At 39.4% G+C, this 24,256-nt stretch overlaps 1 protein-coding gene and 1 long non-coding RNA gene across 3 annotated transcripts in view; one reads left to right on the top strand and one right to left on the bottom strand.

Annotated features, from left to right (window-relative positions):
* Positions 1–24,256, bottom strand: part of CORIN (corin, serine peptidase) — a 308,207-nt gene that overhangs the window by 249,281 nt on the left and 34,670 nt on the right. For both annotated transcript variants that reach the window (XM_007071024.4, XM_043544404.1), the window contains exon 2: positions 11,805–11,946. In XM_007071024.4, the coding sequence (XP_007071086.3) occupies positions 11,805–11,946 (142 nt within the window). The remainder of the gene's footprint in view (positions 1–11,804; positions 11,947–24,256) is intronic.
* Positions 570–22,878, top strand: LOC122465347. The gene is made up of 3 exons (XR_006290111.1): positions 570–582; positions 3,680–3,681; positions 22,805–22,878. It is a non-coding gene; the product is annotated as an uncharacterized LOC122465347 (long non-coding RNA).

Raw genomic sequence — 24,256 nt, 5'->3', positions numbered from 1 at the left:
GCCATTAGGGAAAAAAAATAGGCCTTAGGAGAAGCTTATTTCCCATCTTGGGTGCCTTCCTGAGAACGCTACAGGCAGCCTCCGAGTAACGGCTGCTATGACCCTACAAGGACATGTGATGAGACCACATGTCTCTGGACTCCGTCTGGGGATGTCAGTATTTTTCCACAGACTGGTCTGGAAACAAAGCTTTGCAAAAGCTATATAAGGCAAGGAGTGACATCATCTGGTCTGTGTTCTTCACTCCTCATACAAGACGACTCCTGGAAACACCTGAGGAACAAAGACTGAACTGGGGGAAGTGCTGGACCCAGGGTAAAGGGATTTTTAGCCTGTGAATGAAACACCTGGGGATTCCAAACTGTTAAGCAAGTGCAGCTTGCCCCTTAAGAATCTGCAGTCTGCTTGTATCATCTCTTAGGGTGAGACTCTGCTATTCATATCCAATCTATTTAGTATATCAAGCTTAGTTTGCATTTTTTGTTTATTTGCCAAGTAATCTGCTTTGATCTGTTTGCTATCACCTATAATCACTTAAAATCTTTTGTAGTTAATAAACTTGTTTTTGCTTTATCTAAACCAGTGCGTTGGAGTGAAGTGTGTGGGAATCATAACTCAGGGGCAAAGGTTGTTGCATATTCCTCTCCACCTTGAGGGACAGAGCTTACGCTGTACAGTTTTTTTATGAGCTTATGCTGTACAGTTCCCTGTGCAGCACAAGACAGCATAATTTTGGGTTTACACTCCAGAGGAGATGCATGCCTAAGAAGTTGGGAGTTGCCTTAGCTGTAGCCTTCCTATGCAGGGGCTCGTCAGAGAGCATGCATGTAACTGCAGCTGGGTGTGTCCCTACCTGTATGTATGCTGGCAAAAGTGCAGGCTGGAGGGCTTTGCAGCTTGTCACAACAGTACGGTGTGAGAGGGAGCCCAGGCTGGTGGGTCAGGGGGCTCAGTGGTACCCCAGTTCCAGGTGGCACCCCAGGGGGAACCCGTCAGAAATGTATTTTTACTTTTTAAAAGTTTCATAGGTCAGATAGAATAGAATTTTCAAAACCAGAATTTTCAAAAGGGCCACCAAGTAAAATAAAGCCGCAGCCAAATAAAAGCCACAATAAACATATTAATTCATCACCCAACACAAATAAGTAGTCCTCACAAAACACAAACTAAAAACATTTTGGCCTTATCCAGAATGAAGTCACTGGGCTTTTACTTTTTCTTTTTTTTTTAAACTGTGGATTAGAATGGGAGCAGATGTGATGTATAGTTGTTCTAGGGCATCATTTTATTAACAAGACTAGAAATAATTTTCCTTCCATTGCATCACTACTAGTCTACAAATTGCCAGCTGTATCTTTAGAAGGATACTTTCCAGCTTCAAATAAGATATTTTAAACATAGTAACATTTAAAATGGAAAGTAGACATTGTTTTCTATGTATAGCATGATGCAATTTAAAGTTAAATGCTAAAAAATAGATTCAAGAATTATTTAGCTTCCTACTCTGGTGCTTAAGAAGATTTCTTTAAAATATATTTATATCTAGATTTCTAGACAATTGATGTACTGTATTTTATTGGTTTAGAGTAAAACAAACATATATTGGGTTTATCTGTATGTTTTTTGACACTTACAAATTATTACTAGATCATAAATCAAAATAGATATACAGCTGCTTCCTAGGTTAACGTTGTGATAACTCAGAAGATGACATGGTTCTATATTCTTCAGAAAATTCAACCCAGATGATAAAATAGTCTGTGCTTAACCATAGCTGTTTATAAAGGTATTTAATTTGTTGTAGAACATGATGAAGACATACGAATTACATATAGGAATAAGTAACTTGCTGAAAATTATTACATTTAAAAATGGGTATGGGCACATTTATCTAATAGCTTTGTTATTTGATCAGGAGTTATATTTAAGGGCTATTTACACAGTGGATAAAAAACACTATTCTGTACTGTAGTATATGAACTATATGGTAAATAGGAATTATTTTTGCTTCTAGTTAATCATTTAAGGGAGTATAATGACATAAATTTACTTGTAACAGCTAGACAGATAGATATATTCCATTACAAATAATTAAAAGGGAGTTCCTCAGCACATAAACCATTTCATCAGCTGTTCTTAAAACACCCCACAAGTAGAGATCAGTATTATTAATAGCCAACCCTGTTGACTTTTCACCAAATGCTGGAATGTGAGAACACCCAATAGCAAATGTTAAGCTGAAATCTTAATTGTATACAGTTGCTTTTATTGTTCAGGTATGCTACAATTGCTAGGACTGCACTGCCTTTCTGAACACAGACCACCACTCTTTCTTGCTTTGAACTTCCCAAGTTCAAAATGTTTCTACCTCAATAGAGAAAAGCAAGCATGTAATAGCTAGGTTTAAGGCTACTGGAACTTGACAGGATTCTACCCCTATCATGAGCTTAAACACTTTCTGGTATGCATTATTATATAAACAGAAAAGTAAATGCAAAGAATGACTTTTCCTTGAGGGACTAAACATAAATACACCACCACTCTTCTTAATCAACATCTAAAGCAAAAGTGTGGCTTGCTTTAGCCAGGTTAAGATGGGAAGAAGAAACAACCCACAATCTGCAGAGAGCACAAAGATGGCTTAAAACTACTGTAGGCATAAGTTGACCCTAACTCTGAGTCAACTGTAAAAAGTATATAAATGTTCATAAATATCACAATAACCTAGAGGGCACACACCCCTGATCAAGTTGGCAAGAGAAAATGGGACAAATGCCCATTTTTGCCAAAAAAGGCAGGATGGCTAGGACAAGGCTTAAGAAAGGGACTGTCCAAGCCAAAACGGAACATATGGTCACCCTAACTTTGGGGGGAGAAAACAGAAAACAGTATGGAGGCTACTAAGACAAGTGTCAGCCTTATGACGGCCACCACCACTGTCTCCTGGGACTCTGGGCCTTTGTCAGCCTAATCCTGAGATGTCCTGACCAGACCAGGCCACAAAGTGGCACCCAATTGACACTGTCACCTCTGCTGCCTCCATTTGAATCCCAAACACAACCTGAGATGACATGGGATCAGACTTTAACAGCTCCAGCTCATCTCAACTAATTTCGTCTCTTTTACCCAAAAAGAGTTATTACCATCTTCAATACCATCTAAAAAAGACAGTCAAACACAGGGTTTTTTCCCCTCTAAAATTCTCTCCAACTAAAAGGAAAAAAATATTGTTAAAATAAAAGCCTAATTTAATGCTTTAAATTTCAAATATTTTAACTGTATTTCCCTCTTTTCTTTATCTTTAAGAAGAAGTTAAAAGGGTTTTTAATAGTGTATTTGCTAAATAGTACTAGGCAGGCTAACGTCTCCATATACCAAACCTCAGAGACCTTATTTAATACAATTTAATTTTAGACAGCAACAAAGTTATGTTAATACCTTTAGCCTATATATTACATCTAAATTAATACAACTCTCTCCACCCCACTCTCTTAGCCCTTTAAAAGTCCTTAGAATAAAATAAATCTTTCAAAGAGGGTAGAAAGGTGGCAAAGAAGGGAAGCTAAGAGGCTGGTGTCATTGTGGAGGCAGAGCTATGGCTTTTGGGATGTTAGCATACTTTCAAACCTTTGGGCATATGCTAAATTTGACCTTAAATTTGAATTTCATAGGTTTCTAGCAGTTGTTTGTTTTTGGTTTTGTATAACTCCAGTGTTCTTGTAAGGATTTTAATCCCTAAATTACAGCTACATACCCTTAAACTTTAACCTAATTTTAACAGAAATGGTTTTTTATCTGGGAACAACGTTCCAGAAAGTCTAGCGGAACCAGTTAATTTCAAGGCTCATAAGAAAAGAGCACAATCCCAGATCCTCAAAAGTATTTAGGCACCTAACTCCCACTGATTATAGAGATTCCTTGAGGAGCTCCACCATGAGGCTTTAAAACAATATTTTATATATCTCCAAGGTACTTAGAGCTGGGTCTCTGCAACGTCTTAAACAATACACTACAACATGCATTATATAAAAAAGATACACTATGGATTTCATTCATTTACATATGTGTGTTGTATCAAAATACTCTGCAGACATGTGTCTGCATATATAGATATATATAGTAAATCATAACTGCGGCCAAATATCAAAGTTAATAAACGTATCTGTTTTGGATTTGTGTTTCAAACTACATTTGGAGATGACCAGATGATGGAAGCATACAGCACACTGGCAATCAGTATGTTCAGTATAAAAATGAGAGATATGCGCTAAGCTCATTCAGTTCAGAGCAATACCATGCCAACAATACCATGCCAAATTTTACTGATCATTTTCCAGTTGTTATTTGCTAGTGGAAAATTAATATTTTATTTAAAGATGTGCAACAGACAGTGATGAGATCTAAAAAAAGATTCACATACTCTAAGCTAGAAGCCAAACAAAGAGGATTAAATGGCAATTTTGGCTGTGTGTAGTGAGGGTGACTTCTAGGCCATTCCTACAGCAGGAAAGGTCAGGCTAGTCTAAAAATGTGATCAAACAAAGCAAAGAGCCTAATGAAGAGTATGTAACAGATCAAACAGTTAGAGAGAGAACAAAATATTGGTTTATGATTGGTTAAAAATATTTCTGTAATTAGTTAGCAAATATCTACTGGTACCTCCTCAGCAGGCTCAGCCCGAGGCTAGTCCTATTGCAGATACTGAAACGTATAGGGTTGGAGGTGGAAGGCAATTTGAATACCGGACTTTGATGTTTTGACAATTTGTGGTGGGAGAGTAGGTGTTGGTCAATCCTGCCAAGATAGGCAAACCACTGGATATCACAGCACATTCTAGTCCTTATCTCAACCAGGAACTGACCCAGCACTGGGCCCTTTGAAATGAGTAGGTAACAGTAATATGCTTAGTGCTTAATTTGGGATATACACTGAGATCACTCATAAACTAAAGCAATCGCAGAATGCAGTGGCTGGTTTACTACTCAGGAGTTTCTTATCAGGAGCACATTACAATTGTCCAAGACCTGCACTCTCTGCAAACAGGCTTCTAGAGTGAATTCAAGGTGTTTGTTGTAAGCCTGTAAAGCCCTAAATAGTTGTATATTTTACTGTATGTAAATAGAGCCCAGAGTGCCCCTCTGCAGCCTCAGAGGTGGGGGGCTTTGTCTGGGAAAGAAAAAGCCTTTGCCCCGTTAAGGATTGCTGCATCCCCTCCCTTCCTCATGGGTTTGAAGAGAGGAGGAGGATGGCACTCTGTTGCTGATTGGTAGGACAGAGTGCAACATAAGCCTATTCACTCCCACATACTCAGTGGGGAGGTCTTATAAGCCCTTCTGCCTGCTCAAGGGTGCCATTCTGTGCTAGGAAGAAAAGCTTCCCCCTCCTTCCTCTCTTGAAATTAGAGTAGGATCCAGTGTGGCAGCCTTGCTGTGGGTATTATGCTAATCACCTTTATGGGGCTAGGAAGGAATTTTGCCCTCACTGCCAAACTGGCCTGGGAGGGGTGGGTTTTTTACCTTCCTCTCAGCAGTGCAGGGACTCGGTGGGGTAGGTTCACTTGTAAAACCCATTTTGTCACAACTGGCACAACTTGGCAGGTGCCCAGTTCAGATTGTTCAGTAAGGGGTCTGTTTCCCTGATCAACTGGAACTGGAAGTGGATTAGGAGAAGGTATCCCCTAAAGAAGGTGGGACAGAGCTCCTAATGTCTGATACAATGAGGAGACAACCCCATCTTCTCTACCCTCTTATCCCTTATACAAGGGGAGAGTTATAGGGAGCATGAAATGGTGCTGGGACCAATTTATTGGGGTGGGGAGGATGATGGCAGCCATTCAGATTGCAATAGGAGGGATGACCTGCACTGAATGAGTTATTGCCCAGTAGTTCTCAGATGTATTGTTTAATAAAGCTGTGGCCTTGCTAAACCACATTTCTGGTGTCTTGTCTTTCTGCCTGCATTGCCCAAGACAACATAGCATAGGTACCTATTGGGGCTCTTATAAACCTAAATGAATATAGCATTGACCTAAAGCCACCACTGCATCTCAGAAATCAGTCCGAAAGTCTGTAACAATGTTAATCAATCCCTTTGCACTGGCCACTGAGTGTTGCTTGATTGGCTCCCCAGCAACACTTTTGCTGAATCCATGTCTCAGCCATCACACCATGTGTGCATGCACTCCAGCTTGCCACATTTATTTTTTGGGTGGCAGAAGTCACTTGAAGATGGAGAAACCATTCTGCATTAAATACAATGGTGTCATGTTCTGGCAATTTGATTGAGAACTGGGCTCAGAGCTACATGTATTGTTCCAAGCTTCCAGGGAATTCAATGATGGGGAGTTCTTTAAAGGGAATTAGTACATGGAGTGGAGGCTTGCAGATTAGGACACATGGAGGCTGGTTCTGGATACTATCTTCTTGAAATGCTTCCCTGTCCTATTTGCATATGGAGAGTCAGATTCAAGAATAAGCAGGTAGTTTTCTGGTCCAATGCCACATCCCTCTGCACACTATCTCCCAGGATCAAGTGGCTTGTTCACACTTTTGTGTTAAAGTTCCTAACTCTGAACACCTGTTTATAGCAAATCAGACTGAGTATTGACAATGGCATTGCTGATGTTTTGTCTTGCTTCCAGAAGGTCAAGTTTTAAGCCTCTATGCCAGGAGCTACTGTGGATTCTGAGGTTGTGTTATATTTTGGAAACTTGACGCCTGATAACACTGAGACTAGGAGGAATATCAGTAGCCCTTAGGGCATGGTGAACATAAAACGTTACGCTCTCTAACGTCTCATTATTCACAGCTCAAGATGGTTTCCTTCAAAAAAAAAAAAAGCAAATTTTCTGTGGCCTTAATTCAGTTATAGCAAGCCATTCCACTATATCTGTGCAGCCAAAAGGCATTTCATTTTGTACCAGTACGGCTAGCTTCCTCAAAAAATATAGGGGTTTCCTATTGTGCACGCTAACCAAAAATGCTCAGTGACTGAGAATCCACTACGACGCTTAGTAAATTGTTCCAATAGTTAATTATTCTCACTGTTAAAAATGTATACCTTATTTCCAGCCTGTATTTGTCTAGCTTCAACTTCTAACCACAGGCTTATGGTATACCTTTTTCTGCTAGATTGAAGAACCCATTATTAAATATTTGTTCCCCATGTACATACTTATTGTCTGTAATCAAGTCACCCCTTTACCTTCTCTTTGTTAAGCTAAATAGATTGAGCTCCTTGCTTCTATCACTGTAAGGGATGTTTTCTAATCCTTTAATCATTCTTGTGGCTCTTCTCTGAACCCTCTCCAATTTATCAACATCCTTCATGAATTGTGAACACCAGAACTGGACACCATATTCCAGCAGCAGTCGCAATAGGGCCAATCACAGAGGTAAAATAACCTCTCTCCTCCTACTCAAGATTCCCTTTGTTTATGGTAGAGGACCACACAGAAGTAAGTATATAAGAAGTGAAATGCTGTATCTACACAAGATCCCCCAGATCCTATTTCTTGGTCTTTTTTAATAACTGACTGACTTTCAATTATGTTCCAATGAATATCAAATAGTTTTGTTTTCCCTACTAGAGTTTGCTATTGCTAAGCAGCTGTGCCCCATCGAATTTTTTTTTTTTTATTTAATTCAGAAGTGACTCAATGTTGTTTTAAAAATTATTCAAAGGTGAAGGATAATTAACTTCTCAAGCCAAAAACAGTAGTGACCGATGTTTTCTAGTCTTTGTAGGAAAAGGTTTATTTTTAAAGCCAGTAATATTTGCTTGATTACTCAAGAAGCAAGGTACCACTCAATGTGAGTAATGATTGTAGAACATGGCCCATAGATTATAAATGCAAGCTTACGTTCAAGATGGTCTTCTTGCTTTATATTTAACCTCTTCTAAGGAGCTATTCAAACCATGGCGTCAGTTATTGTTTTTTTTTTTAAATAATCCAAATGAAATCTACTTTAACTTATTGTATTTCTATCAACTGCTCCTTTTCTTTAAAAGGAAGACAACCCTGTAAGTTTAACACGTACCATATTTTAAAATGTAAGCACATTTGTAACTAAAATCTGTAATGTCCTAACAAAAAATTTTAAAAAATAAAATAAAAAAGGGGATGTGCCTTTTATAACTATTAAACAAGAGTTAGTTTAGAGATTGCCCCCTGCCACACAGAAATCAGAGAGCTGTTCTAAATTGAGCCCATTCATTTCATTTCTCATTTTTATGACATCTGAAATTTTCAGAATGTCTTCCCTTTCTGCCTCTTTTCCCCCATCACATATCAGCAGACTATGTAGGCTATGATGCACTATAATATGATTTCTCTGTAGCTTGTAACTCCAGACAAATTTAAACTGTATGAAGTGGCTTTAATGGATCATTTTATGAACCTCCACACTCCCTCTAACAACTAGCTCACAACTATGCTTCTGTCAGGAGAGCAAGAAATTAGGGTCCAATCTCATCAGGTGCTGATTATTCTCAATGCCCATCAATATCAAGGGGAGTTGTAAGAGATCAGAACCTTGTAAAATCCATCCCTTTGTTTCCTTCAAAGTTTAATTATTTAGGCAGTCCACAAACCAGCCTATGGCCCTTAAAGAAGGAGGATTCCCAATCCCCACTCTCTCTTTCTCTCCTCTGTGATATGACCCAGCCACTTAATAAAGTAGGAGTGTCAGGTTTGTTCTGAAAGCCAAATTTCCTCAACAGCAGCTGAGATCACTGCGTCCACTTCATATGAGAAGAACAAAGCATCCTCTTGATAGGTTCAGAAATGTGCCATATTTTCTGGCAAGTAAGGGATAGAAGAACAACCAGAATCAAGAAGCATACGCATATAAAAGAATGCAAAAGCTTTCAGAGAAATATATTCCTTATTTCTGCAGTGAGATTTTAAACTAAGTGTGACTTTTGTGTATGGAGTTTAAAAGCCCCTTGTTATATTACTTTAACATAATTTTGCCAGATAGTCATATTAATTTGCACCTCCTTGTTCATTACTTACATTGCCTTTTCTTCTCTGCATACAGACTAATAAAATTTCATGGCCCAATTTTTCAAGGGTGACTAGTGATTTGTGGTACCTTACTTTAGATACCTTAGAGGGGCCTGATTTTCAGGGAGTGAATGCTGAGCATTTTCTGAACATCAGCTTTTTAGAGCGTCTCAAGTAGGATACCTCAAATCACTAGACTATAGAGCTGTACGGCCCCAGTTGCCTCATACTGGATTCCAGATTTATTTTACATCAGAACTAGGAAGATGAGAACAGCCTATCCAGAAGTCTGCATTAGGATAAGGAGAAAGTCAGAAGGTTGATACATGTATATTTAGCAGGGTGAATGGAAATATTTTATATCAGCTCAATACTATGTGTGTACATACGTGTGTGTACTTGCCTTATCTTATGAAAATAATTGAAAATAGCAGCAGTAATAGAACATTTTCCTAAAAGTTTTGAATAAGAAATGAAACTCTTTGCCTGCAAAATGGAGCCAAAATGTTCCCAATTTTCTAATGGACGTAGTAACCAAAGTTAAGAAGAGAAAGTTAATTTCAGCAATAGAATGTAAAGTTCCAAATGACACACTGGAATTCTCCATTCATGCTTCAAGCATCTATTATTCTTTCTAGGGCACCAAGGTGTAGTATGTGAGCACAGACTAACGAAGCTTTAAAAGATTTTGTCCTTTCCATTACAAAAAAGCTTTTTTTCATTCCTTAAAAAACACACAAATCTAGAATTGGTGAAAGATATCAGATTTACAGCACTGGAAACTGATCTGATCTGAATTTGAGTTAATGACCTGGATGTAGCTTATTACATTATTCTGAGATCACATACACTTTAAGGATGCCCTTAGAATTATCCATTTATTTCTAGACAGCCTGGAAAAGAGGTCTACTTGTGTCATCAGTGTGCTTTAAACTAAAGCTGTTCTAATTGCTCTAGGAAAAAAGAATAATAAATAATAATCAGAATAATCTGAAAGGATGCTGGAGACAGTTTTACTGATTTATGGGTGTCCCATACATTAGACCTAACCAATAACATTGGGTCTGATTCTCCTCACACATATACTAGTTCTACACTAGTGTAATTTCATTGATTTTAGTGGTTTATGCTGGTTAAGTAAGATCAGAATCAGGCCCCTTTTGCTGGGCATTTTGCAGTACAATTTCAGTATGTATTATGTAGACACTTTCTTCTAAGGAATAGATTGAGTATGACAGAAAAACACACCTACCTTTTTTCATCTACTTTCTCATTTAATAGTGAAAATCTAGGGCAAAGGATATAAAGGATTCAGATGGAATGCTAAACACCAGGAAATGAACTGGGGGGGGAGGGTATCACATTTCCTAATTGTCAGACTTATATGATCTTAATCCACTACAGTCTGTTCTCAGTTTAAAGATAGATCCCAAGACTTAGTTATCAATCACCACATTCATTAGGTTTTTATTCTGGCCACCCATTCTAAGCACAATGAGAAGACCAGACATTATGGGTCTTGTTGCAAATCATCCTCCACAGACTGAAATGAATATAAAGATTCAATGTGACTTGAATTTGGCAGAGGCAGAGCTGTCACCTGGATACAGATTCAGTTTTATTTCCAGACATCCTAACTGCTTCAATTGTATGGTATTTCTTTAGACTGATTGATTTTTTAATAGGGAAAGAGCTAATAATTTTGTATATTTTACTATCTTTCTGGAACTGGCAAAAAATGCACATTCCTTAGTCTCCCTAAGAGAAGTAAAACGCTGTTTCATGGATACATACTTCAAGTGAAAAAGGCAGGCAGTATCATCCAGCACTGAAATAAGAGATAGCTATGCTGCTGAACCACTGAATGCATTTCAATAAAAAAAAAATTCTTTAAGAGCAAAAAAACCCCCCAAAAGTACACAAGCAACTACAAGCCTACAGTACTGTACACAACTAAAAGCAAAAAGTTATATAATGTGCTATCTACTTTCTCTCTCATCACAGGTATGATTTAATTGTAGGCACGTCAACTTTACTGTGAAGGTAACCAAGAACTGGCTTTTTTTAAATTGTTGCTCTCTAATAAATCATTAATGTGTTAATTCCACATCAAACTTGCAATTAATTAATGGACTGAGTAACTAAGAAATTAAGTATATCTGCAAATCTATCTTCAGTGAAATATGATTGTGGTTCTGAAATCATGTGTATTTAAAGTTAATAACAAAACACTTATATTTTATTGGTGAAGGAGAGGAGATCTTGTAACCTGTTCAGAAAGTTTTATTGCTATTTGTACATTAACTTTCTCCTGAAAATAGATATTAGGTTTATAAATTGGTGTGTGTAATGGTAAAGGAGCAATATGTTGTGCCACTTAGAGATATTTAAATATATTTATTTCATACACACACACACATATATAAAATATATATATTTAAAAACTTATCAAAAAGTGCTTGTAAGAGTTACTATTGAAAACAATCAATATAATGTATGTCCAAGGCAGCAAGTATATCAAAAATTAATTTTCAGACACTCAAAAATTGTTTCCCCCAATTACTTTTTAATTATTTTTAAACATAAACAGTCAAAATCAGGTATTCTCTGCAACTGAAGCAGCATAGCAGAACTTGAAAAAAAGCATAATTTACTTAGTTTTATGTGAATGTTCTAAGACATTTGTTTACATTCTACAAATACACTACACTGTGAGTTTATAGTGCTTATTTGTATCATCTTGTTAAAATACAACTATATTTCAGCTTCCTTCTCTTTAGTTAAGACTAATACTCACCTACAAAGGTAAGCAGGATCACCAATAGGAGGATGAGAGCACAGATGCATGGAATCAGTATTAGTAGCAAAAGTCGAAGGTATTTGGCAGAAGCCAGCTTCTGAGAGCAACCATCCATATTATCTTCATCTGTTCCTAAGACCTGAAACACAGAAGAGTTCAGTTTTATCATTCTGATGTAACTCGGAAACTCCAATGGTATATTTTAAGACTAGTGTTATCTGACACACATAACAGCAGTACTGCAGAAATATATGCCGTAAATATATTTAGGTCATGAATGAAAGGTAATATAAAAATTTAAACTGGCCTGTCAACAAATAAGCAGTACACATAAGTTACATGTTTAACTCATTCTTCAATGTGTCAGAATGTATAGCTCCACCACCAGCATTTCAGAAACTTGTTTGCTGAACTTTTTAAATGGTTAGGCTGGGTGAACGTCATTGCATTTTGAGAGACATAAAATACATACAAAATTTTAAACAATAGAGGCTAAATTCTGCCCACCTTACCCAGATGTGCAGAAAGCAGTCCATTAAAAAAACAGTTATTAATGGCTGCATAACTGACTCCATCTTTTCAAGGATATATTATTAAGGAATCTGTCAGTCTGTTATAAATCCTGTTTTAAATAATAATACTCAGCTCTTAAGCACCAGGATGCTTTTACATCTTCAACACACTTTACAAACTGTAAGTTATTATTCCTCACTGCACACTCTGAAGCTGATAAATATTATTTCCACTTTACAAATGGGGACATGAAGGACTAGGGATCTTAAGTTGAATTTTCTGAACTCAGTGGAACTACTCAATGTGCATAAAGTTAAACATGTGCAAAAGTCTTTGAAGGATCAAGTTTTAGAATGCATGATGTACCCAGAAAAAAAGTCCTTATATGCCAGAACTGTATTCAGGGCCTATGCTTCAGTCTACTAGAAAAATACTGTCCTTTTTAAACAGAGACAAAACAAATTATTTACATGTTTAACAGGAAGAGTGGATTTGTTGTCATCCAATTTTTGTAAGAGTACATACACAATCCTGGTTTTAAAAAATTTAAAATTCTACAAAATTTTTTTTTTTTTTTTTTTGCTTGAAAGACTCTAGGGTGAACAACATGCATTTGATAAGGTCATAGGATGGTAAAGTTATTAATTTCAGACTGTGTCTCCCCTAAAGCTGACTTATCAGTTGAGTGATATGAGCAATTATCTAAGTTCTTTGTCAGGAAAATCTAAGTTAAGTATCCTCACACCTTCTTGTCAACTGTCTAAATGGGCCATCTTGATTACCACTACAAAAGTTTTTTTCTCCTGCTGATAATAGCTCATCTTAACTAATTAGCCTCTCTCCGTTTGTATGGCAACTTCCAACTTATCTGTATATATCTATATATATTTTCTTACTATACGTTCCATGCTATGCGTCCGATGAAGTGGGCTGTAGCCCTCGAAAGCTTAAGCTCTAATAAATTTGTTAGTCTCTAAGGTACTACAAGTACTCATGTTTTTTTTTTGTGGATACAGACTAACACAGCTGCTACTCTGAAACCAGTCATACTGAAGTTTGTCCCTTTTGCACTTGATAGAGGGAGACAGTGACAGGACACAAGAGTACAAATGCATCCATTACCATGACAGTATCTTACCCCAAACACATAGAAAGGGACTCTGGGAAGCTGAAATCCATAACCTATGGCTGGGATCTTTGCCCACCATATAAATGCCAATGGTTAAGTGTTCTCCCACTGGTAGTTTCTGTTATAAATACCTTTTTGTGGAGAACAGGATACCAGATTGTCTGACATATACCAAAGTTTGACTGCTGCTTAAGAAACTGTTTCTTAACCAGAGGTCTTACTTATTTATGTCCTAGGCTTAGCCCTCCCTTTTATGGAGGTGGCTGAGAAGATTGCAGATGACAAGTATCTAGAATAGGATTCTTTGGCATCATCCAATCCTAGAATGGCACAAACAATACTGGTGTGCAAGATGGATGCGAGACAACTCTCCATCCAGATAACATGGGAGCTATCATCTGTTTTTGATACGATTGATTATGAGTTGCGGTTGACCAAATTGTATGGACAGGAGGAAATGACCAGGATTTCATGACTGTGATTCCATTTATTTCTTTTGAACATCACTGGGTAATGTTACTCATCTGCACTGAGAACCCTCCAGTATGGAATCCCACACAGATTTCTTGTGTCACCATTGCTGTTCAAAGTAACATCGAAAACTGATATGGCAGCAGCATAGCCTGAGCTATTAGCAGTAACTCATGATACCCAAATAAGCATTGCTACCTCTTCTTATCACAGTTATTCAGTCTCAGCACAGTTGCATTGTCTGGCTCAGGTTGCAGGTCAAGCTACAAATGATAGAGATATTGCTTTCATGACAAGGAGAGCATTTGAAGCTGTCACTTTGGGGCCGGGGTACTGCTAGCTTTTGATATGGTTTTCCCGAGTGAGTTGACAGGACTCCCAACTTAGAGGCCACAACAAACTGAATATGGAAACCAATGTTTCATCAGTTGCCAGGAGTACTTTTTTAACCCCCAAAATATACAGAAGTTGCAATCTTTTTTCTGGACTAAGCCCAGAATCCAGGCTTTTGTGACCTCTCAGCTAAATTACGGCAATGCACTCTTTAGGTTGTATCTACTGCACAGTATGCACAAGATTCTTCACCAATGAGAGTCCGTGAGCAGAACTTGCGGTCTTATGTTCAGCAAGTGCACTTCAAAAACTAATCATTTCAGTTTTTAAGTCCCAGGCAAAGCCTGTTGAAATCATCCTGGCTAATAACCATTGACGGACACCTAATTCTCCATGAACATGTATTTAGTTCTTTTTTTAATGCTGTTATAGTTTTGGACTTCACAACATCATCCCCTGGCAAAGAGGGAATAGTATTCCAATAGTAATAAAGTCCTTCACTGCAGGCTATTCCAGGAGATAAAGGACCTTTCATGTATAGCTGACAATGGTGGGAACTATTGCCCAATTGCTAAAAGTAACTGGCAGTCAGTGTAAATACTGACCCATGGCAGTACCAAATGCTGAGCTTAAGAATAATGGAGATATAATATCAGACATCATAACAAAGTTTTGTAGTCACGTACAGAACTGAGAAAACAGCCAGCAGTGTAGGACCATCAATTTACTTAACTAATTTTCAATTTTCTTCCATGTGGGGAAAAGGAGATTTAACATTGGTCCTACATGAGATCTTAATTCTTTATTCTGTGCTGTGTGGCATATAAGTGAAAATATGAGAATAGAGTTGCAGCCACCATAGTACAGTTGCCTGAAGAGTCATGTAAGGCGAGACCTAAAACATGTTATGACATACCTGTGCAGACATGAACTTCTAAAAGCCCTTCACCATGTGTTCCTCAGTCTCTGTGAGAGACAATTTCCCGAGTGCTACTGACATCTATGTGAGCCATCGTATGCAAGAATCTGTGTACTAGAGATGTATCACAGGAATCAGAAATATTTAAAAGCATGACCAGTAATGGTCAAAATGGTTATAAAGATCTTAAATGTTGATTTAATAGTTTTCGTATCTATCTATTGCCAATACATATTTTAGATATTTTCTTTATTACAATTCAGTTGCTAAAGGCAACCAAAGTAAATCCTAACTATTTCACTGACAATCTACTTTCACAGATGTTAATGGGATATTACGGAAGTATTAGATATAAATTTGCATCCAGTGACTGCCCAGGAATTGAATGCTGAAGAGATGATTTTATAAAAGACCCTTAATTGCTAGCATAGTGATAACAGCAAAGCAAATATTTATAAAACAACTAAAAAGGACTGTTCTGTTTTTCCTCTTGCAGAAGGAGTTCTTATTACTCAAGCAGAAACACTAGACTAATTTAACATTACCATCAGTGAATCATCAGGAATAAACTCAATAAACTTGTTTTCTTTCAGTTGAGCATCTTTATGTTTTTTATTCACCCACATATACGGAAAATGTGAAATAACTAGAGGTTGTTCTGATGGAGGACCATTCTCTAACACAAATGAGAAAACTTGAGGATATTGGTTAAAAAGACTGGGCCTTTTCAGCTTCGAAAAGAGACAAGTAAGAGGAGATATGATAGGTCAATAAAATCATGAATGGTGTGGAGAAAGTGAATAAGGAAATGTTATTTACTCCTCCACATAACTCAAGAACCAGGGGGTCACTCAATGAAATTAATAGGCAGCAGGTTTAAAACAAACAAGCAAAAGGAAGTACTTCTTCACACAACACACAGTCAACCTGTGGAACTTATTACCCGGGGATGGTGTGAAGACCAAAACTATAGCAGGGGTCAAAAAAGAATTAGATAAGTTCATGGAGGATAGGTCCATCAATGGTTATTAGCCAAGATGGCCAAGGATGCAAGCCCATGTTCTGGGTATCCCTAACCTCTGACTTCCAAAAGCTGGGAGTGGATGACAGGGGATGGATCACACAATAATTGCATGTTCTCTTCATTCCATCTGAAGCACCTGGCATTGGCCACTGTCGGAAGACAGAATACTGGACTAGATGGAGGATTGGTCTGACCCAGTATGGCTATTTTTATGTTCTTATGTCCAATAGAGTTAATTATAAAAGCATTCCACTTGCTATATTATAGAATCCCTGACGCCATTGTCTTCCCTGCCACCACCCAAACTTTGGGCTGGGCCAGAAATTAGAATCATAAGGTCAGAAGGGACTACAAGGGTCATCTAGTCTAACCCCCTGCCAATATGCATGATTTGTTGTGGCTGAGCCATCCAAGACAGATGGCTATCCAGCCTCCTTTTGAAAACCTCCAGCGAAGGAGCTTCCACAAACTACCTAGGCAATCTAGTCAATTCATGCACCAAAATTTGTCCTAAAGTAAAACTTTCGACTACTTGACCCTCAGGAATAAATGCCACCCCCATCACAACAAGGGGTATATATCCAATAGAACCAATAGGGGAAAGACAAACCCTGGAGTCCTGAGAGAAGGGGTCAAGGGAGGGGCAAGCTTGACTGCTCAGGGCCTTCCCACTCAGAATACATGTGGAGATCCAGGTTGGGGGAGGGAAAGAGTTGATGGTCTTGCATACCATCCTCCCTTTATTTCTGTATGTGAAGCCTTCAGGGCATACAGAAGCCATTCTGCTACCATTGCTGCCTGTTACCCCACCCTTCCTGCCCTATAATGGATGTATAATTTGAGCTGTGTCTCTAGGTTGCTGTGGATCTGAGCAATAGTTTCTGAGAATCAAGATGGAATGTTTCCTTCAGGGAAAAATTGACAAGGTGTCCAATTTATTTTCCACTTTCCTTGCACTATCCTGGAGGCCTGGCTTTAGATTAATAAGGAGTAAAGACAGGGATTTAAAAGCTGTACATTTATAAATGCATTTGTAATTTCTTTGCAATTTGTGGCAAGTGTCCACTGATGTCAAGAGGCTCAAAGATAACATTAGCAAGAGAGCCAAGAGAAAACTGTTGGAACCTGCTGGCCTGTAGAAAGACCTTAACTCTTCATAGACTAAGCTACTCTTCATGTGTACCCTCATGTGTACCTTGGCTTAACAGTGAAATCCTTGCTGCTCTTAAATACAAAAAAGAAGCTTACAAGAAGTGGAAGATTGGACAAATGACCAGGGATGAGTATAAAAATATTGCTCGGGCTTGCACGAGTGAAATCAGGAAGGCCAAATCACACCAGGAGTTGCAGCTAGTAAGAGATGTTAAGAGTAACAAGAAGGGTTTCTTCAGGTATGTTAGCAACAAGAAGAAAGTCAAGGAAAGTGTGGGCCCCTTACTGAATGAGGGAGGCAACCTAGTGACAGAGGATGTGGAAAAAGCTAATATACTCAATGCTTTTTTTGCCTCTGTCTTCACGAACAAGGTCAGCTCCCAGACTACTGCACTGGGCAGCACAGCATGGGGAGAAGGTGACCAGCCCTTTGTGGAGAAAGAAGTGGTTCGGGACTATTTAGAAAAGCTGGACGAGCACAAGTCCATGGGGCCGGATGCGCTGCATCCGAGAGTGCTAAAGGAGTTGGTGGATGTGATTGCACAGCCATTGGCCATTATCTTTGAAAACTCACGGCGATCGGGGGAGGTCCCAGATGACTGGAAAAAGGCTAATGTAGTGCCCATCTTTTAAAAAGGGAAGGAGGAGGATCCTGGGAACTACAGGCCAGTCAGCCTAACCTCAGTCCCTGGAAAATCATGGAGCAGGTCCTCAAGGAATCAATTCTGAAGCACTTAGAGGAGAGGAAAGTGATCAGGAACAGTCAGCATGGATTCACCAAGGACAAGTCATGCCTGACTAATCTAATTGCCTTCTATGACGAGATAACTGGCTCTGTGGATGAAGGGAAAGCAGTGGACGTGTTGTTCCTTGACTTTAGCAAAGCTTTTGACACGGTCTCCCACAGTATTCTTGCCAGCAAGTTAAAGAAGTATGGGCTGGATGAATGGACTATAAGGTGGATAGAAATCTGGCTAGATTGTCGGGCTCAACAGGTAGTGATCAATTGCTCCATGTCTAGTTGGCAGCCGGTATCAAGTGGAGTGCCCCAGGGGTCGGTCCTGGGGCCGGTTTTGTTCAATATCTTCATAAATGATCTGGAGGATGGTGTAGATTGCACCCTCAGCAAGTTTGCAGATGATACTAAACGGGAGGAGTGGTAGATATGCTGGAGGGTAGGGATAGGATACAGGGGGACCTAGACAAATTGGAGGATTGGGCCAAAAGAAATCTGATGAGGTTCAACAAGGACAAGTGCAGAGTCCTGCACTTAGGACGGAAGAATCCAATGCACCGCTACAGACTAGGGACCGAATGGCTTGGCAGCAGTTCTGCAGAAAAGGACCTAGGGGTGACAGTGGACGAGAAGTTGGATATGAGTCAACAGTATGCCCTTGTTGCCAGGAAGGCCAATGGCATTTTGGGATGTATAAGTAGGGGCATTGCAACAGATCAAGGGACGTGATCATTCCCCTCTATTCGACATTGGTGAGGTCTCATCTGGAGTACTGTGTCCAGTTTTGGAGGATGTGAAAAAATTGGAAAGAGTCCAGCGGAGGGCAACAAAAATGATTAGGGGTCTGGAACACATGACTTATGAGGAGAGGCTGAGGGAACTGGGGATGTTTAGTCTTCAGAAGAGAAGAATGAGGGGGGATTTGATAGCTGCTTTCAACTACCTGAAAGGGGGTTCCAAAGAGGATGGCTCTAGACTGTTCTCAGTGGTAGCAGATGACAGAACAAGGAGTAATGGTCTCAAGTTGCAGTGGGGGAGATTTAGGTTGGATATTAGGAAAAACTTTTTTACTAGGAGGGTGGTGAAACACTGGAATGCGTTACCTAGGGAGGTGGTGGAATCTCCTTCCCTAGAAGTTTTTAAGGTCAGGCTTGACAAAGCCCTGGCTGGGATGATTTAGTTGGGGATTGGTCCTGCTTTGAGCAGGGGGTTGGACTAGATGACCTCCTGAGGTCCCTTCCAACCCTGATATTCTATGATTCATTCCCCCTTCTGAGAAAAGGGTGAGAAGGCTGGGGGACGGGCTGAATCCTAGCGGTGAGGATGAAGGGGGCTGACCCTGAATATTGGTTATTTGACAGGGAGACCATTTAACGCTGCACTGGACCCAAATAAATGCCTGGTTTTGTTTTGGTGTCTCTCCCCACACTACAGCTAATAAAGTTGCAGCCTTCCACTTTAAAATTTATCACTATACCTGCGTTTATTTCTCCTGCATGTCCTGATCAAAGTTATGTTGTTTAACTATTGCTGACCTGGTGGACAGGGTGTTGTAGCAAGAAGTAGTACTGTAAATGCCTCCTGTAGCATGAGAGTACATAAACTTCCCTGTATAAATAAGACAGATATAGACTCGTAATGACAATACCAAAGAGTCATAAAAAGTTGATCCAATGAGGGTTTCTTTCAATTAAGTTATGGGCTCACTGGTAGTCTGAAAACTTAACCTTCATTTTGTGCGGTAATAAAAATCATTTTTCTTTAACCTAATCAGTTTCCATATCAAAACAGGTGTCAGCTGTGAATATATAGCATGCTTAAAACATCAAACTGCAGGCTAAAACATTCTCTCCTACTGAACTGCTATTAACTGCTACTTAGCTGAGCTCCATTCTTCCTGTATTGATTGCTATAAAGAAAATAAAACTTGCAATAAGCATGAGCTAATTTTAATTCAGTCTATAAGAAAAACTTAGTCTGATGATAGCCAAAACACTCCTTTAATCCCCACTGTCCACAGCGCAGCTGGCTCTCTCAAGTGGGAAAGGCTTATTCTGTCCCATTCTGCTACTTTTCCTGCATCTGGTCTCAGCCCACTGTGAACCAAATGTGGGGGACAATGCACAAGAAAGATACAGAATGGGGGACATCAAAAAAATCAAAATGCAGTGGGAGTCATTCCTTCAGTTGAAATATTTTTCCCGTAACCTCAGTTTCAAAATTCTTTATTTCTGATGTAAACAATTTTCAACAAATGTGTTTGTCACAGAGGTAACTTTGGGACTATGATGAGGGACATTTGAGTGATACAGTGTTCACTATGTGTTAGAGCAGGGGTCCGCAACTACGGCCTGCTGGCCAAATCCAACCCACCAGCCATTTTAATCTAGCCCTTGAGCTCCCACTGGGGAGCGGGATCTGGGGCTTGCCCCACTCCGGCACTCCAGCCAGGGAGCAAGATTGGGGGCCACTCCATGGGTTAGAACATATGTTCAAATTAGCCATCAATTTTTCATGCCTTTGTCACCTCAAGATTACATAACTGCAATGTACACTACACAGGGCTACACCTTTAATCAACTCAGAAATGTAAAATAGTTCAGAAGGCAGTAGCTTGCTCGTTAAGTAGTTTCCCATCACCAGCACGTAACAAGAGTGCTCTGTGATCCGCACAGGCAGCCTGTGGATCACCAAATTGAGCTTAGAGTGTTAATATTGACCTATAAAGTCCTAACTGGCTTGGGATCTTCCTGTTTAAGGGACAGGCCCTCTCCCCATGCCATACTGCTACACCTGTTGTGAGAAAAGGCAATCAAACTGGAGCTCCCTCCTTTTAAAAGGGAGGTAGCTGCTGGTATGCTATTCTTTGTGGGACCTTATACTTTGGAATTAACTCCAACTGCACTCCACCCCACACTTTGGTCAGAGAACAGTGTAGGACCATTCCTTTTCCCAGGTTGTTATTGAGGAAGAGGTGAGCTGACGGCTGGGAAGTGCTCACTGAGGCTGGAGTCTGTGGCTATAGTCTGTTTCTTTTCATTACCTTCTGGTTTGGGGAGAGGCTGCTGTATTTCTGTATGTTTAATATATGGTAAGTGCCTTCTTAGAGCTTTAGGTAAGTACCTATTTTATGTTTACAAAAACCTAAAAAAAACCCAGATATACTGCATGTATGCCAAGGCTTGGTTTAGAAATCAGAAAGTTATTAAAATTCAAACCAGAGGCCTCAAATCTGACCTGAAGCTAAGCTAAACTCAGCACAGCTCAGGATGAAATAGAGCAAAGGGCTGGGAGGAAGATGGCTATTTGCCCTCTTTTTAGTTTCCTTGGTTTCTGGGTATCCAGCAGAGCACTGGTTTAATCTGGTCTCCAATGTAGATAAAGTCAGAACAGCTTTATGCCACCCACCCTTATAGCTCTCAGTGTAGAGAGGTAGTAGGGGAGAGGTGCTACATTCCTCAGGAAGGCTGCTGCAGTTAATTATAAATTAGAGCAGCCCTCCTGAGGAATGCAGCACCTCTCCCCCTATCATTGCTCTACACTGAGAGCTGTGAGGGTGGATGGCATAGAACTGTTCTGCCAATTCCCTGCCCCCTGGGAAACCCCCTTTTCCAGGAGTAATATCTCTGCACTGGTTCCACTATTTTAACTGCTCCTTTTCAACGAGTTGGTAACGTAGTATAGCCATAGTGCAAGACAGAATCACAGAAATGTATGGCTGGAAGGGACCTTGAGAGGTCTAATCCAGCCCCCTGTGCTAAGGCAGGACCAAGTAAACCTAGACCATCCCTTACAGGTGTTTATCCCACTTCTTCCTCAAAACCTCCAATGATAGGGATTCCATAACCTCCCTTGGAAGTCTATTCCAGCGTTTAACTATGCTCATAATTTGGCAGTTTTTACTGATATCTAACCTAAATCTCCGTTGCTGCAGATTAAGCTGATTCCTTCTTGTCCTACCTTCAGTGGACATAGAGAACAACTGATCACTGTCCTCTTTGATCAGGCCCCTCCTCAGCCTTCTTTTAGAGACTAAAAATACCCAGTTTTTTACCCTTCCTCATAGATCACATTTTCTAAACCTTTTATCATTTTTGCTGCTTTCCTCTGGATTTTCTCCAATTTGTTCACATCTTTCTTAAAGTGTACAGCCCAAAAGAGGATACAATACTCCACCTGAGGCCTCACTAGTGCTGGATAGAACAATTACCTCCCATGTCTTACATACAACACTCCTGTTAATACACCCCAGAATTATATTAACTTTTTGCAACTGCATCAAATTGTTTGGCTCATATTCAATTTGTTACCCACTATAATCCCAGATCTTTTTTCTGCGGTACTACTGCCTAGCCAGGTTTTCCTCATTTTGTAGTAGTGCATTTGATTTTTCCTTCCTAAGTGCAAAGCTTTGTACTTGTCTTTATTGAATTTCATCTTGTTTATTTCAGGCCAATTCTCCAATTTATCAGTGTCATTTTGAATCCTAATCTGTCTGCCAAAGTGCTTGCAACTCCTCCCAGCTTGGTATCATCCACACATTTTATAAGCATACTTTCCACTCCATTATGCAAGTCATGAATGAATATGTTGAAAAGCACTGGACCAAGACAGACCCCTGTGGGACCCGACTAGATACATCCTCCCAGTTTGACAGTGAACCATTTAACAGTCTTTCAATTAGTTATGCACTCACCTTAGTTCATCTACATTTCTTTAGTTTGCTTGTGAGAATGTCATGTGGGACTGTGTCAAAAGACTTACTAAAATAAGGATATATCACGTCTACTACTCTTCTTTCCCTCTCCTCCCCCCATCCATCCACTAGGCCAGTAACCCTGTCAAAGAAGAAAATTAGGTTGATCTGGCATGATTTGTTCTCAACAAATACACGTTGACTATTACTTATTGCCTTATTATCTTCTAGGTGCTTACAAACTGATTGTTTAATAATTTGCTTCAGTATCTTTCCAGGTATCAAGGTTAGACTAACTGGTTTATAATCCCATAGTGTAGGCTAGAATTAGAATCACTATACCTAGTTATATAGCTCAGTGTGGCAGTCTCCATGGTAAATAGCGCCAGGTTGTACTGATGACTATCATGATCTCCATACGTTTTATACTGTGAGCCAGGCATATCTCCTAATTTCCATAAAATCCAATTACTCAGCCCTTTCCAAAATTTATAATGGAGAAGAAAGAAAGAGGACATTTATCAGAGAACTTGGGAATTGGTTTTCCTCTCAAGGGAAGCACTGCTGAACACCTTTTATCACAAAGTGCAATTATTTGTTAAGTATGATTTCCTCAACACTGTACAATGCATGTGTGTCATGGAATCAATAAATTGTAGGAGTCAGAGTAACTTGCAGTTAGACAGATAGCCATGGATGCTTCAAAAGTCTTACAACCTGATCTTGCTGAATTTTCAACACAATTTTGGCCTACAAAGTACTTGAATTGGTGACAAACTAACTCAAATTCTAGGCTCTTTCCTTGTCTGTAATAGCTGCAGGTAAAGGTGTAAAAACAACGAGGAGTCCTTGTGGCACCTTAGAGAGGCCTCGTTTAGTGCTACAAAAAGTAATTTTCCCTCTGTTGATATTCACCCCTTCTTGTCAACTGTTGGGAATGGGCTACATCCACCCTAATTGAGTTGGCCTCGTTAGCACTGACTCCCCACTTGGTAAGGCTACTCCCATCTTTTCATGTGCTGTATATTTATACCTGCTTACTGTATTTTCCACTCCATGCATCTAATGAAGTGGGTTATATACTTATGCCCAAATAAATTTGTTAGTCTCTAAGGTGCCACAAAGACTCATTGTTTTTGCGGATACAAACTAACACGGCTACCCCTCTGAAAAGTAAAGGTGTCTGACCTTGTTGTACATTTGCACCAAACCTAGCACAATGATGTCCTGGACCATGATTAGGGGTCTTAGGCACTACAGTAACACTAATAGTAAGAAGATGATGATGATGATAAGATTAAGCTTTAACATCAAGATATCAGCCTATTGGGTGAATTTAAGAAACATCATTTGAAGAGAAGACAGAAGCGAACAACCCTGGAGATGAAATATCAGCTGAACGAAAGGGATGCGAGTGTTGTGAAGGAACAATGTAAACAGAAAGGGATCACACTTAGTCATAGACTTGAAAGATAT

The sequence above is a fragment of the Chelonia mydas genome, chromosome 4, assembly GCF_015237465.2.
Source record: "Chelonia mydas isolate rCheMyd1 chromosome 4, rCheMyd1.pri.v2, whole genome shotgun sequence".
NCBI classification, from domain to species: Eukaryota; Metazoa; Chordata; order Testudines; family Cheloniidae; genus Chelonia; species Chelonia mydas.
The sequence above is the reverse complement of the archived record's forward strand: the minus strand, read 5'-3'. Positions and strand labels throughout refer to the sequence as shown.